Below are 14,870 nucleotides of genomic sequence, written 5' to 3' on the forward strand. Positions count from 1 at the left end.
AATGTATATACACAGCAGTGAAAGTGTATAATGAAGCACAGATAAAGTGCTAATATAAAGTAGATTATAAACAAATTTCTAACGAACTTTTAATTTTAAAGGAATATAATATTTTAGTGTAATACTTATTTTTTTCTTGTTGCTTTTTCTTTCTTTTTGCAACATGCAATTGACTTTGAAAACAACTTAAAAGAATAAAAAACGTAAGTACTCATTTAAGTAATTAAAAAACTTATAAGAAAAAACTTTTGTGTAAAAGGTATTTGTTGTGTTAGGATTTTTATTAAAGTAGCAACAGTTTGCTTTTTTTCAAAGACATCTTAAAAGCTAATTTCATAGTAAAAAATTAATATTTGAACTTCCTAAATAGTAGGTAATTTTTTTTGTCTTATTTAATCTTTAAAAAATAAGAGTTATAAAACTACAGTAATAAGTGAAAGGTAAAACTATAAAAATTTAACTTTTTTTAAGTTATAAATATTTTGTTACGAAGAGATTTACTTAATTATTGAGGTTTAAACTTAAAAATATGCTGTTATGATTGATATTTTTTTATTTTTAGAAAACTTATGTATGATGGGTAAATGCTTTGTTTATCAATGCTATACACAATGTGTATATTTATAGCTAAAACTTACATTTAATTAATAATGAACAAAAGAAAGCTGGAAGAAAACTAAGTCTAAAAAAAGTTACATTCGAAAATTTCATCTAAAAAAAATTACTTGATTTTTTTTTTGTTTTTTTGTTAACAAACATTTAAGATGCGCCTTTTTTAAGTTTAATAAAACGCATTCGTTTCTTAAGTTTACGTTTCTGGTCAGTGTATTTGCTGATGATTTGTTAAAACTTAATGAGTTGTGCGGTGAAGTAAAGAGAAACTAGTTACAAAAGTCAACTTCTCTCGACTTTTTGTACTCGCTGCTGTCGTTGAAAAGAGACAAGAAAATGTTGTGCTCCTGCGACGAATTGATCACGGGGGCCGACATTATAGTCGCGTTCCCTTTTTTCAGATTTCTGTAGTTGTAATTACAAGCGCTGCTGCTCTCACCCTTCGTCGGCGGGGATTTTCTGCTCCCCGTCTGCTGCTTGCTCTTTCCCGTGTACACGAGCATCTTGAGGCCCTGACGAACCTGCGCCAGGCTTCTGCGTCGCCGCTGCCCCGCGTTTTGCGCGCAGCCGCGCATGCGCACCACCTCCCGGCACAGCTCGTCGAAGGCGAAGCGGATCGTCCGCTCTTCCGATTGGCGGGCCGAGCACATCACGTGACTGTGCGCGCCGATGCGCGACGCCACCTCTGACGCGAGCTCGTGGCGGACTTTCCAGCCGCAGTTGACCTCGAGGTCGCTCTTGTTGCCCACCACCACCATCGCGTACTTTGTTCCGGATGACTGCTTCGTGCGCCGCTGACGCGCGGCCTCGATTTTGTCTTTTAGGTTTTGCAAAAGGTCGAGGGATTCCGGGTTGGTGACGTCATAGACGAGCAGGAAGCCTTCGGCCCAGGACATATGCATTTCGTCCTGTGAAATTTTTTCACTTTTTATATTTTGCAATAAACAGTTTTTGTTGACTAGTTTTTAGCGCTTTAAATAAAAACTTATAGAACTTCAAAAAAAAATATATATACAACTAGGGACAGTTGGAAGAAAATATTGGCAATGAATATTTTTTTTAAACTAAACTTGTTCGTCTCATAATTTTTTTTCTCACTAATCGTTTTTAAAGCATTCTCTTTCTTAAATGGTAATTGAGAAACAAAATTTAAAAAACTTATTATAGTTGCATCGACTTGATTACTAAAAAAAAACAATGGTGTGTTTGTGAAATGAATAGTTTAAATTTGTCTACAATTAAAATATTGCTGTTGCAAATAAAATTACATTCAATTTAGAGAATGTTTTTTGGTTTTATAGGATGAATGGTATGTAAGTAGTCTGCCTTCCTATATTTGGACAGCTTATGATATTTTGACAAATCAAAGTTTGTTAAAAATCCATTGAAACTAACTGTCTCAATTCTTTTTAATAAAAATATTTAGCAAAAGATCTTTCGTATATTAAGAAAGATGTTCAATTCTTACTTAAATATAGTTATATTTTTGATGGTTTAGACCGGTTTTTGTTTATTTTGTTTTTACAGATAAAGTAAATATATTTCTTGCAGTTTCATGTAAAAAAATTACTAGATGTAAACAAAAAGTTATTATTTTTTTTCACTAAAGCTAACATGTGTGTACTAAGCAAAGCACTTTTTATTTTCTATGTTTAATCTAAAAATTCATGAAAGACGCTCATTATAAAATAATTTGATTTATTAACTATAAAATCAAAAAACATAACATTATGTTTATTTTATAACCACGTTAATAACTTTATGAAACAAGGTTGAACTTTATACCGAACTAATATTTTAGAGTCGATATGTGTAATTTATGTTTTTCGAAGCTACATTGTTCAAAAATTTATTAAGTACATCAAAACATTTTGATTACTTGTTAATTTGTATATAACTTGTACACACTTGTTCGAACTAATTTTGCAAAATTATGTAATATTATTTACATGTAATAAACAAGTATGCAGGTAATATATAATATCATGTACAATTTTTTTTTTCTGTTTATAATATCAAATGTAAAAGTTATATATTATTTAAATGTAAGAATTGTGCTATAATTATGTTTAGTTTTCTTGGTGTTTGAATAGATTTATCAACTTTTATATTGTGGAAAATTAACAGTGTAAATAATTTCATCTGAAGCTTATTTACTAAAGTTTAATAGGTCTGATATAAACAAAACAAGGATATGATTATCCTTTTATGAAATAAAGTTAGAGTTTTATTTTGAGATGCAAGTTAATCTAAGCAGAACTATCTACAACACCTTTTAATTTTTTTTAGCAATTTTTCTCAATAAATGGTTTTTTAATAGAAACTTCTGATCAAATGTTTTTAAGTGTCTGGAGGTACAAATTATTTATATTATATTGTTTTTAAACTTCAATTGTGGCTTGTATACAACTTGAAAGTCTATTTTACCATATATCTTTGATATTTTTAAATTAATTAATTACAAAGTAATTCTTTATGTCACCTAAAATTAAAGTATCAATTACAGGTCTAGACAAGTAAACTACGCATAAAAAACATAAAGTACTTAAAGAAACTTTGAGATTAAGTGACCAAAGCTTTAGCTCGGCAAATAAGTTCTCATTACTCTTTGACTTGCAACTTCATAAGCTTAAAGAGTAAAAACTTAAACGTTAAAAAAACTTCGACTAGAAACTTGAACTGATCTTATGAGCTACATAAAACTTCACTTTTTTAGCAAACTGTTTTAAATTTTTTGGGAGTCTCCTATCAACTAAATCTATCGAAGTCTATTAAATAATGAGAGATTAAAAGTCTATTTAGCTTGTAAAAATAAAAAATTTAGGAAAAGGGTGTTGTATTTATAAAGTTGATAAACAATTTCAAAAAGCAAAATTTAATTTTTGGCTAAATAATTCACATTTTCGTCACATATTTAAACCAAAAAGTTTTAGTGTGAAAGCGCTCTTTGTTTCCGAAAATTCTAAGTAACATAAAATCATGTCTGTTTCTCGAGACATAATCAAAGATAATCTATACCAATATTTTGCAAAATAGGTTGGACTTTGTTCAGTGAACCGTTAGGTGTGTTGAATTTCAAAATTTATAAATTAATTCAATTTTTTAATTTATCACACAAACTGGCTATAAATTTACGTGCGCAATGAAGTTTTGTAATTTGAAAATAACTTTCCATGTGCTTATTAAATGATATTTAGATATTGCTTTATGTGTTTTTCAGTGTGAGAAATAATGTGACAATCAAATGATATAAATTGTTTAAAAATGTGATAAACAATTTACGTTACGTAAAAGCTTACAAGCTTTGTGATAAACCTTGATATTCAAATTGCTTTATAACTACTTTTGAACAATTTCGAAATATGAAAACACGGTTTTTAAACAACATGTTAAAAAAAACTTTCTATGAAATTTATGTTGAAAATTTGTTTATACAGTGTTACTTTAATTTATATACTTTTAAATTTTTTTGTTTAAAACAAATAATAGAATGCTTGTTAAAAACTTTAAACCAACTAATAACTTTGTTAGATTAAAACTATTTAAATGAATTTTTCAGAAATTCATAAAAAGTCTATTTTCAGAATACTTTTGATCTGTATTAAAAACCATACATTCATATTTCAAAGTCGTAAAAAGGTCGTTTAACAGAGATCAAAACACAAATTTACACTTTTCTGTTTAAATAATTACTACATTAAAAAATTAGTAATACATTTAGCATACTATTAAGTATGAAAAAACGTTTTTTATAAGTGTATCAAACTGACCATAGTTAAAGAATCAATAATTTCCATATGACATTCTTCTTTGTCGATTAACGTTTGATAAGAGTATTTCCAATCTAAAGTAATTTCTATTTAATAAGATATTTTAATTTGCAAATCTTACTATTAACGACAGGACTAATAAAAACTTTCTATTAAATATTTTATTCCAATAAGTAGTGATGATTAAGTTAAATTTCTAAAAGTTAGAAATAAGAACTCTAGCGTAAATATATTTGCTTTTTTTTACTAGCTAAATATATAGAAGTTTATTTTAGTATTTTATGTAATCGATGGTAATTTATAAATGCATAGTATATAAGCTAGCTGCAATTAGAACTATAAACACAGTTAAATGAAATTACCAACTCGTGGCGTGTAGCGTTGAGTTTACCTTGTTTATTTACAAAGCAGCTTGTTATACCATGATTTTTCTGGTACGACAGCCATGCATTGCTTAGTGGCTAATTATGAAAACAAACAAGCTTTGCTTATTTTCAATCTTAAATAACTTATTGCACATAGAAAACTTGTGAATATCTCAAGTAAGAAGCAACTTTACTCACCAAAATCTGACTGGTATTCCCAAATAAATCGCCCTGTAAGGTATTTGACTACCAAAGCTGTAAAAATTTTGCAAACATTTTAATTTGAGGTAAAGTTAAGCTTATAAAAAAATAGTAAAAGAACTAGTGCTAGAAAAAAGAAGAAAGTTCACAAGACCAATTTATAACATTTTGTAAAATTTAATTTAATAAAAATATTTAAAATGCATACTTAGAATTATTACTAATAACGATAAAATAATTAGTATTTATAAATAAAATTTATTTTAATAACATAATATTGTTAAATTAAATTAATTTAAAAAGAAAACAAACAAACAATCTACAGGAAACTGTTTTCTCATTGAAAACTAAAGTTGAAATTATTTTCTCATTGAAAACTAATGCTTTTTATAATTTTGAAAACTTTAATTAAAAATAGTAAATATTGTTGTCAGTGATATCTATTTCATTGACTATTTTAAAGTAGTTTATCTTAAGTTTAGGAATTTTAACAAAAGAGTATATGAAGTGCAACACTTTTCATAATTAAAATTTAGTTAAATTAAAACAATTTTTATAATCAACAAAATCTAAACAACTACAAAACTAATTAAAATTAATAAAAAATAAATAACAATTTAATACTATTTTATAAAAAGATAATAAAACACTTTAAAGTTATGTTTTTATGTAAACTATTCAACCGTTTTACAAAACCTTTGAACAGTTTTCAAGGTAGCTAATTGAAAATTAAAATGAAAAAGTGTAAATTTACTTTATAAAAGCAAAATATTTTCGCGGTATTTTAAATTAAACGGTATTGTTAAAACGCATACTAGAAAGCATTAAACGGTATTACAAACACAAAAAAAAAAAAAAAAACTTTTCCAAAATTAGTATACAATATAAAAAGAGTATAAATATATATCATTTTTAAAGATTGATTATATAAAATAACACCAATATGTACGTTTTAATGTTAAAGCATAATAGGTGTAACCTATAATTTATTATGAAAGTGATATACCGTAGCATACTGAATACCTTCAGTAGTTTTTTCCACACTAATGAACACATAATCTTAAGTTAAGGTCAAAAAATTTACAAACTTTTATGTTGAGTTTATCAAAGCTTTTTTTTTCCAAACAACTAAAAAAAACTTTAAACTTCAAAAACAAAAATGTTTTGCACTTCAAACTAATTTCATACTAAAAGGGTTGTTTTCTTAGAGTTTTGAAATTTTTCTTATTGTAAAGAATATCCTTTTACATAAATAGAAGCCTAATTTTGTGTACAAAAAACATTACTTCAGCACACAGGCTTTAATGTTCCGATAAAATATTTCAAAAAAGTGTTGTGAATTAGATCAATACACTTTCGTGATAAGCTTGGTTTATTTAATGATTAATGCGCAATTTTAGGTTAAAGTTTCAACATTGCTGAAAAGTAGACTGTGTATCAAACAATATAGCGTGTTTATTCGCATTATGAAAATATCTTTGTAAAGATTTACATAAACATTGTACGAGTAAGTCGATTTTGTTTCAAAAATTAACGTTGAAATTAAATTAATGCGTCTGTCAAGCTGAAAGACAATATTGTTTGCAGTGCTAATACCAAAATTGAAACGAAAAATAAAATTTGATAAATTAAATGATATATTTACAGTAATTTCTAATTTAAAAGAGCTGAAAGCATAGAAAATTAAAGTATAATTTTTGAAACCAAACCACGTTAAAAAATGTTTTTAAAAATTGTTGAAGTAAAATTACTATTATTTTATTGGCCAGTGTTGAGTAAAGTTTATAAGTTTTAGTCTGTACATAAACTTTTTAACATTTATTTCAAGATTTTATACTGAACACGATACAAAAATATTACCTGATTTACCAACTTTTGATTCGCCAATCACCATAATTCTTACGTGATTAGTTGATGTGGAGCGAAGACTCATTGTAACAAAAATAATTATTTCAAAAAAAAATCTATACTAAAATTTGATATGTATTATAAGATAAAAGTTTAGACTCTTTCAGATTTATCATAGAGTAGCCAAAATAGTTTAGAATATTTTTTACACTAAGTTCTTTTGTTTATGTATCTTTTACTTTTTTGTTTCGTTTTAACAATTTTAAGTCTTAACTGAATATACTATGTATATCAGATAAGTTCTTTTTTACTTTTTTGTTTTATAAAAACGTAAAAAAACTTTTGTTTGCTTGTAATGTATTTTCAAAGTAAAACAGTACAATTTCATATAAGATAAAAAGCATATATACAAAATTATGTAATTCATTTTATTATGTAAATGTCACAATCTCGATATTCTTTACTTAAGTAGTTGTCTTGTTTACAAATACATCATTTATAAGTGTTGTTTTTATAAATTTGTTTTTTTAAAAATATACTGAAATATTTACTTACAAGTAAAGGAAATAGTTTATTATTTATTACGTAGTACTTATTTTAAATTCGAAGTAAAACAAACTCTCTAATATCAAAAACTGTTTATCTTACATTTTGTTTAAAACTAGATACGAGTTACTCTGGAACTTATTAATTCATATCGCAGGTATAAAAGTCTATCATAGGTACATAATAAATTATGACTAAACGCATTAAAAACAAAGAGAAATATTTTTTACAACTGTACTCATAACTCAGATTACTCTTCTTTTTAACTTCACATACTACTCTTAATTATTTTCTAAATTAATTTGAAAAAAAATGTATAACTTAGTTACATTGAATTAAAAAGTTAAAGTACCAAAAACTAAAAAATAAAAAATGTAAAAACAAAGATAAAATGTAATACTTAAAATTTGTGTTTATTTTTTTAATTATAATGAGTTTATAGACTATTATGTCGTAAATTTTTATACTCAATAAATTTAGAGCACTAATGTCACAAACCTAATAAAGATATTTTAGTATAAATGCAATCTTCAAAAAAATGTGTATGCTAGTAAAAAAAAATGCTATATAGTTTTTGTAAAACTTGTTTGTAATTTATGCTTAGTAACACCATACAAAATGTTAGCTAGAAACTCAATAACATTTAGTTGTTTATTGGTAGAAATTATTTTTTAACATAATTTTAACTATAAAGAAAACGTTTTAGTATACCTTTATTTAGTTTTAATAGACCAAATTTTCATTAAAAAAATATATAACATAACTACGTTTTTTTTTTTTTTTATTTAGTAACGAATTTTTAATATTATAATTTTATTGATTAAAAAAAAAAGTTCTTAAATAATCGTGATTAAGTTAATATTTTTAAAACAATATCCCTTGATTGAATAAAAGTATTAAGTTTAAAGTCCTACCCGATCAAAACGTTGTATATAATTTGTTTATATAATTTGAATTAAAACTTTTGTATCTACAATAATAATGTGTTTTTTCAATATAACACAAACAGTTTTTTTTATTTAAGTTGTTAGTACTTATTAATAATTATTGAGAAGATTAATTTTATAGTTGAAAAATCATTAAAAGTATGTACTATAGATGCTGTAGAAACAAAATTATAAAATTATATACTATAAAAGACAACTCTTCGTAACCAAATATCTAAATAAAACAAAAGTATATAAATATTTGTAAACTACTAATATATTATTATAGTGAATCTATTTCTTAATAATACTATGACAAAATTTATTTTTTTTAATACAAATTAAAATTTTAAAAAAAGGAGCCTTTTTTCATCAAAAAGTAAAAACATTAATAAAAAATTTCTTATATTTGCTATTTCATAACTGCTTTTTAATCTCTTTATATACCTTTTTTGTTTTTACTGCAAACCTTTTAATTTTTTCCTTAACAACAAAATAGACCATTAAAACTTACAGTTAGATTAATTTCAAACTTATAAGCTATACCTTTTATTCTTATGCTTGGGACAAAATCATCTTTTTTTTACTGTAAACTCTCGTTCGAAATATTTCACGCGATTAAATGTTCAACACATGTTAGCAAGCTGTAAAAAACTCTTTTATATAAATCTAAAGCAGTTGGAAGGCTATGTTTTTTGTTTTACAAACATACAAATCTTTGTTAATAGAAAGTATTTAAAACTATAAAAATTGATGGAAACCTGTTTATACTAAACAATCTCAAAAACTTGTGTTGTTATAATAGTTTATATTCAGTCAAACCTTTTTTGTTGTATTACTAAGCGGTTTGTAAAAAATGTAGATTAAAACAATATCAAATAATTATACAAGGAATTTAGTCAATCAATAAACTTTTGTTGTCTGCAATTTAAACATGTAAAACAATGAATTTTTCATTATTTTGTTTCATGTATGTGTGTTTATAAACAATTTACCTCATTGTTTTATTAATCTAATTTGATTTTGAGAAACCAGCCCTAGTTATAAAACATGAAATTATGTAAAGGCATTCAAATTTTTATGATTTAGTTGTTGTTTAAGGTAGACCAGCTTAATTGCAACCTTTATGCTGTTTAGTATTTTTAATTGTAGTATATAATGCTTAACCTGCTTAACTATTCGATGCCTATTTGAAAATAAAATAACTTAAAAATTACAAGACCTATTCATTCTAGTATGACAATTATTTCTAATAAGTAGATTTTATGTTAAAAAAAAGCTTTAAGTAGTTAATAGCTTACGACGTATTTTGATTTATGGATATAAAACTTAATTATTTTATCAAAAAAAAGAAAATTAAAAGCTATTTTGATGCTAAAAACAGTAAAAATGAAAACTTTAAGTTGCAAAATACAATCTTAACAAGAAAATGTATCTGTTTTAAAACTCAGACATATTTTATAAGTATGTTTTATGTCAAGTAAGTCAAGAGTTATTAGAATACAACGAATTTAGATCTAAAGAATTAAAGTATAGCAACAAAGTTAGAACTGTACCCAGATGAAGGTTCTTTAAAATAACACTTAAGTAGACATTAAAAAAAAAGTTAGCTATTGCAACTGAAGCAGTTTGGCTAAAAATATTTCAAGGCTATTTAAATGTTTTGACACATTTAAGTAGCTTTATGGTTGTTACTACCTTTTTAATACACTAAAGTTATCTTTATTAACCAAAATTGAGAGCATATAACCGCCTTATTTTAAATATAGACTTGCGGTACAAATAAATGCTTGGTAATTATAAATTAATGTATAATTTTATTTTAATAACACGGCTGAAGTTATTATTTTAGCTTCTCTTTAACTTAGACGTAATTAAATGTTAATTATATACTGAATAAAGAACATAAACAATATGGCAACACGAAATGAAAAACATGAGGATAAGTTGTATACTTTAAAACTTTTTTTTTAATGTTCAATGCTTTCTTTAACTTTTAGATATTAAGAATCTTTTAGGCTTAAGACGGTTTTTTATTCAATTTAAAGAATATTCATTTGTTTTGAACTCTTAAAGATATTTTTTAATAAAACTTTTTTTTTTAATTTTTTTCATGATTTTCAAATACAGACTCTTAATTTTTTATCCGGATATTTTTTTGTAAACAAAAACAACAATAAGTTTAGTGATTTTTAACCTTTAAAACTCTAAGCTAACTTATACTGCTGAATAATATTAGATTTTAATCAATAAAACAAAAAAAAAATAATTTTTTTTATTTTTGTAAATATTAATAAAAAAGTCTTTATCTTCCTAAATTATACATAATTATTTTTTATTAGCTCTAAAACCTTTACAACTAAAACATATAAGTTAGCTTTTTATTAACATAATACAAAAACATTTAGCCGAGTAAGTATTTAAATCTAGAACAAAACTCGGTAAATTTTAAATAAAATACTTTAAAGTTTTTAAACCTTTATAAATTTAGAAGAGGTCTAAGCATGAAGCTCTACGTATATAAATAGTTAATCAAATCTATATAGTTAGCAAAGTTTAGTTTTCGCGACTAATTTTTCTTTAATCAATAAACATCTACTTGCACTAATTAATAAAATTATTTCTCAAATTAAAAGTTATATAATTTTTTTTTTGAACTAGACTATTTTAAGCATAAACTGTTCTATATTAATTTACCCGGTCATCTTTTATAAGTCTGCGTATATTAAATGTTTTCCTTTTTCATTTCAAAATATATGCAAAACAATATTAAATTTTTACTTTGTTTATTAAATAACTTTACTTTAAGGTTTTATTTTAAGTTAGAAAAATAATCGTTGACTATTGGAATTTTATAATATATGGAGCGTTTAAATTCATACTTTAAATATTTAAAAAGATAACGTAACTAATATTTATGTGTGGTTTATAATAAGATTACTTAAGGTATGTAGTAAAACGTTGATACGTAAGTGTATAAGTTTTTAGTTCATTTAATTTAAACGAAAAAAGTATGGAATAAGTAATACAAATCTCAACAGTTTAAGTTTACTATTTGTCTAAAATGCGAAACTAAACATTGATTAACAAAAAAACTATTTGTTCGTTTTAGTTTAGGACTTTATAAGTTTGACACATTAAAGCAAAATTGTTTATTTTTTTAAACTAACATAAGTTAACATTATATTTTTTAAACTAAGTTTATAGTTGGTTCATAATGCAAATCAGAAATTACATTTTTTGATGCTGCAATGTTTTTAATATTGAAACTTTATTTTTATACTTATTTTGATTAAAATAAAACAGTTACAACTCTCAATTTAATAATTTTTTAATACAGCTTTATTTTTTTCGAGTTTATTGTAAAATTATGTTTCATCAGTTACAAAACTAATTTGAAATATGCTTACAAATTAATGGAATATACTGTTTTAGGTTTAATCAAAAACAAATGCTATGGAATAAAACAAAACACAAAGTAAATTATATCTAACATTAAAGTTTCACAAAATAAAGAAATAAAAAGTTTTACAACATTCTGGTTACATGTTAGTAGCTCTATAAAAGGAAAAGATAATTCAGTATACAAATGATGATTAAAAAGCATCAGTGATAAATGTGTTAAATTTTATAATTTCTAATTTGTCGCTTTTAATTACAATTTAGTTTATAATGTTTGTTTTTTTTTATAAAACAAGTTCAAACCTTCTATTTTTTTTTATAAAAAATTATAAAATATACAAGTTAAAAAAACAAAGTACACCCTTGTAAAGAACTAAACTTTAAATAATACCATTTGTAAAAGTTTTTGGAAACATACCGAACCGTTATATTTGTATCAAATTTTAGTTTTCACCTTTTTTTTTAAGTTGCAACTGGTTCGAAGAGAATTATATAAACGTATAAATATAAATAAACATTGAAATAAAAATTTATAAAGAGCATGATATATTATAAATATTATTACTAATATAACTGAACCTTAATTGTTTAGTTAAGTGTTCTATAAAGTCAACAGTGTGCGCAGCTTTCCAAAAATTTGAGAATCACTGCTTTTGAGTCTATATTAGAAATGCTACCAGAAAAATTAAAACGAAAAAATCTAAATAAAACTACATAATAAGTTTTTCAACAAAAAGTTGTGTTAAGAAAAATATTATAAGTACATAATTAAACAAAACTATGATATTTTTGAAAACATGTATCATGAATTAAGATATAGTTCTACTTTTTTCAAAGTTGGTAATTTAAAAAAAACATGTTTTTAATAATAATTTATAAAAAAATCTGTCGAAAAGTTACAGGTTTGTGGATCTTTAAACTATTTTAAATTCTTGTAGTACGTTTTCTGAAGAATAATAAAAGAAAAGATAATAGGTTTTCTACTTTGTAATAAAGAAAAGCGTTGAACTACAGCTACCAAACCAAACTTAATTACAGTTACTAAACTAACTTCTACTCTTTTAACTAAAGTCGTTTAAAGAACCATAAGATAGTTTTAAAAAAATTATATTTCATAATCAGGAAAATTGTTTGTCAAAAATTCAAAAACAGGTCTTTTGTATTTTTTATCAGGTATCTAATGATAACTTTCTTATATTTGTTATATATACATGAATTCAACTTTTTTTTTCCGTTAAATATTATTTCACTGCTACTTGAAGATAAACGTATACATTTTATTAAATAAGTATTATAATTTTGTTTGCTAAATTTATTTTAAACTTTTGTAACATCTTTTAATAGACCATTAATAACTTATTCATTTTCAGCAACTCGGACGTTAAATTAGTTACTAATGTTAAGTAGCAAGTAAATCCTTCAGCTTGGTAAATGTTCTTAGTAAGTCTAACGTATTTACCACTTTTTAACAGTAGAACGTTTTACTGATAATCTTTATAAGCTTTTTAAACTCTTTAATTGGTTAAAACTAATTTCTGTTGTACAGAATGTGAAAATTGTATCCTTTAGCTAGATTTACTTCTAAACTTAACTAATTCAGAGTCAAGATGATATATTACAACGATTATAATTGTATATTTAAATTTTTAACAAGTTTTAAGAAAGAATAGAAAAATTTTCTTCAGTCTCTAAAAAAATCTATTTGTTTTAATAAAACAGCAAAATAATAAGTTTATCTTTTTTGTTTTCAAATCTAAATGTTAAAATATATTATATAACTAATTTTGTAAGCTTTTTTTTACTGTTTAAGTTTTGTTGTTTCGAATAGTCTTTTTATAATATCTAATTTATTATTAAACTATAGCTTATTTCGTTTTAACTTTAGCAATATATACAGTATAGTTTTAATAACCTTTATATAAAACTGTTATATTAGATCTATTTTTAGATATTTAATATTAATTTAATTTTTACTAACTTATATTTAGTTAAAACATTATTTTAGATTTTTTAACAGAGTTTATTACTAATATTCACATTATATCAGGGTTGCCACTCTTTATGGCAGAAATTTCAGTAAGAGTGACAAAAAACTATCCTAAGTTTAACAACATAGTCTGGCTTTAATATAAATTAAAATAAAATATCTTAAGAAAAATAAAAAAGATACTACTTGTAAAACTTAAACTAATAGCAAAAAAATTAGCTTATGATCAAGAAAGATTATCAAAACTAGTCTGAGTTAAAAAATATTTCAAACTAACCTGAGTTATCCTGAGTGTGTGCGACCCTAATGTACATATCAAATGTTCTTGGTATATTAAGTAAAAAATATTACTACTAAATAAAATACTACATTTATATAAGTAAAACAATATATTATTTTTTAATTCAAGGTGTATGAAGCATATTTAAAAGTTGCTATAAAATTTTGATCAAATTTTTGAGATCTTAATACTCAATAAAACGATTTCCTATCATATTTATCTGAAACATTTAATGTAAAAACAGATGAAAATACTTTTATAAAATAAGCTGACTATTTTTGAAAAAACAATACGTTAAATAGATAAATAAGTTTTTTAGAATAAAATTAAATTTTTTCAGCTACTAGTTAAGTATGTCAGATTTGTGTTGAGCGTCACTTTGTAACCTACTGTTAACTTTTTACTGGCAATAAATGTGAAATCTAAGTCAAGCTGAATAAATTTAAATAAAAACTAAATAAAAGTAAAGTTACACGTAATAAAAAAAAACTCTTGCACTGCTGACATAGTTGGTTAATAGTTAAATATAAGAGCTCACACTGATTCTAACTTATTTAGCTCTTTAGGCTAGTTTTTATTGAAGAACAAATTCAAGGGGTAATAAAATCATTAAAATTTGTAAATATATTAACAAAAGTTAAGAAATAAAGGTCAAGGACATTTCTGCAATTTTAAATTAAGTATCAATTTTAACTAGATTATAATTTAACAATGCCTGAATAAGTTTCAACCATATATTTTACAGCAGTTGTGTTCACGTGTGTAAATTAGTGAGTATAGAATTTATTTTACCGGGCACAACAAATATTAAACTTAAAAATACTTTTAATTACGCTTGTTTTGTCATTTTCTGTTACAAAACTTAATTATAACATAAATTAACAATTTTTATAACGTTGTTTGTTCACTTAAACACACATAATATATGATTTT

General features: G+C 24.0%; 1 protein-coding gene across 1 annotated transcript; it reads right to left on the reverse strand.

The window, feature by feature from the left end:
- Nucleotides 1–490: 490 nt before the first annotated feature.
- LOC145831575 (ras-related and estrogen-regulated growth inhibitor-like) lies at nt 491–6,913 on the reverse strand. Its single transcript, XM_082938878.1, has 4 exons — nt 6,809–6,913; nt 4,946–5,002; nt 4,383–4,456; nt 491–1,520 (listed from the first exon to the last, which is right to left on the reverse strand). Exons 1-4 carry the CDS (start codon nt 6,879–6,881, stop codon nt 882–884), a joined length of 843 nt encoding a protein of 280 aa, XP_082795004.1. The 5' UTR covers nt 6,882–6,913; the 3' UTR covers nt 491–881.
- Between the last annotated feature and the right edge of the window lie 7,957 nt (nt 6,914–14,870).

Source organism: Thalia democratica, chromosome 1 (genome assembly GCF_965202585.1).
Source record: "Thalia democratica chromosome 1, ktThaDemo2.hap1.1, whole genome shotgun sequence".
Lineage (NCBI taxonomy): Eukaryota > Metazoa > Chordata > Thaliacea > Salpida > Salpidae > Thalia > Thalia democratica.

Bases quoted from the DNA above. Each gene is read 5' to 3' on its own strand.
- LOC145831575 (XM_082938878.1), bottom strand. From the start codon at position 6,881: ATGAGTCTTCGCTCCACATCAACTAATCACGTAAGAATTATGGTGATT. The intron at 5,003-6,808 runs GTAATATTTTTG...AAATTTTTACAG, and splicing joins ATCAAAAGTTGGTAAATCAG to CTTTGGTAGTCAAATACCTT. The intron at 1,521-4,382 runs GTCAGTTTGATA...AAAATTTCACAG, and splicing joins TTATTGATTCTTTAACTATG to GACGAAATGCATATGTCCTG.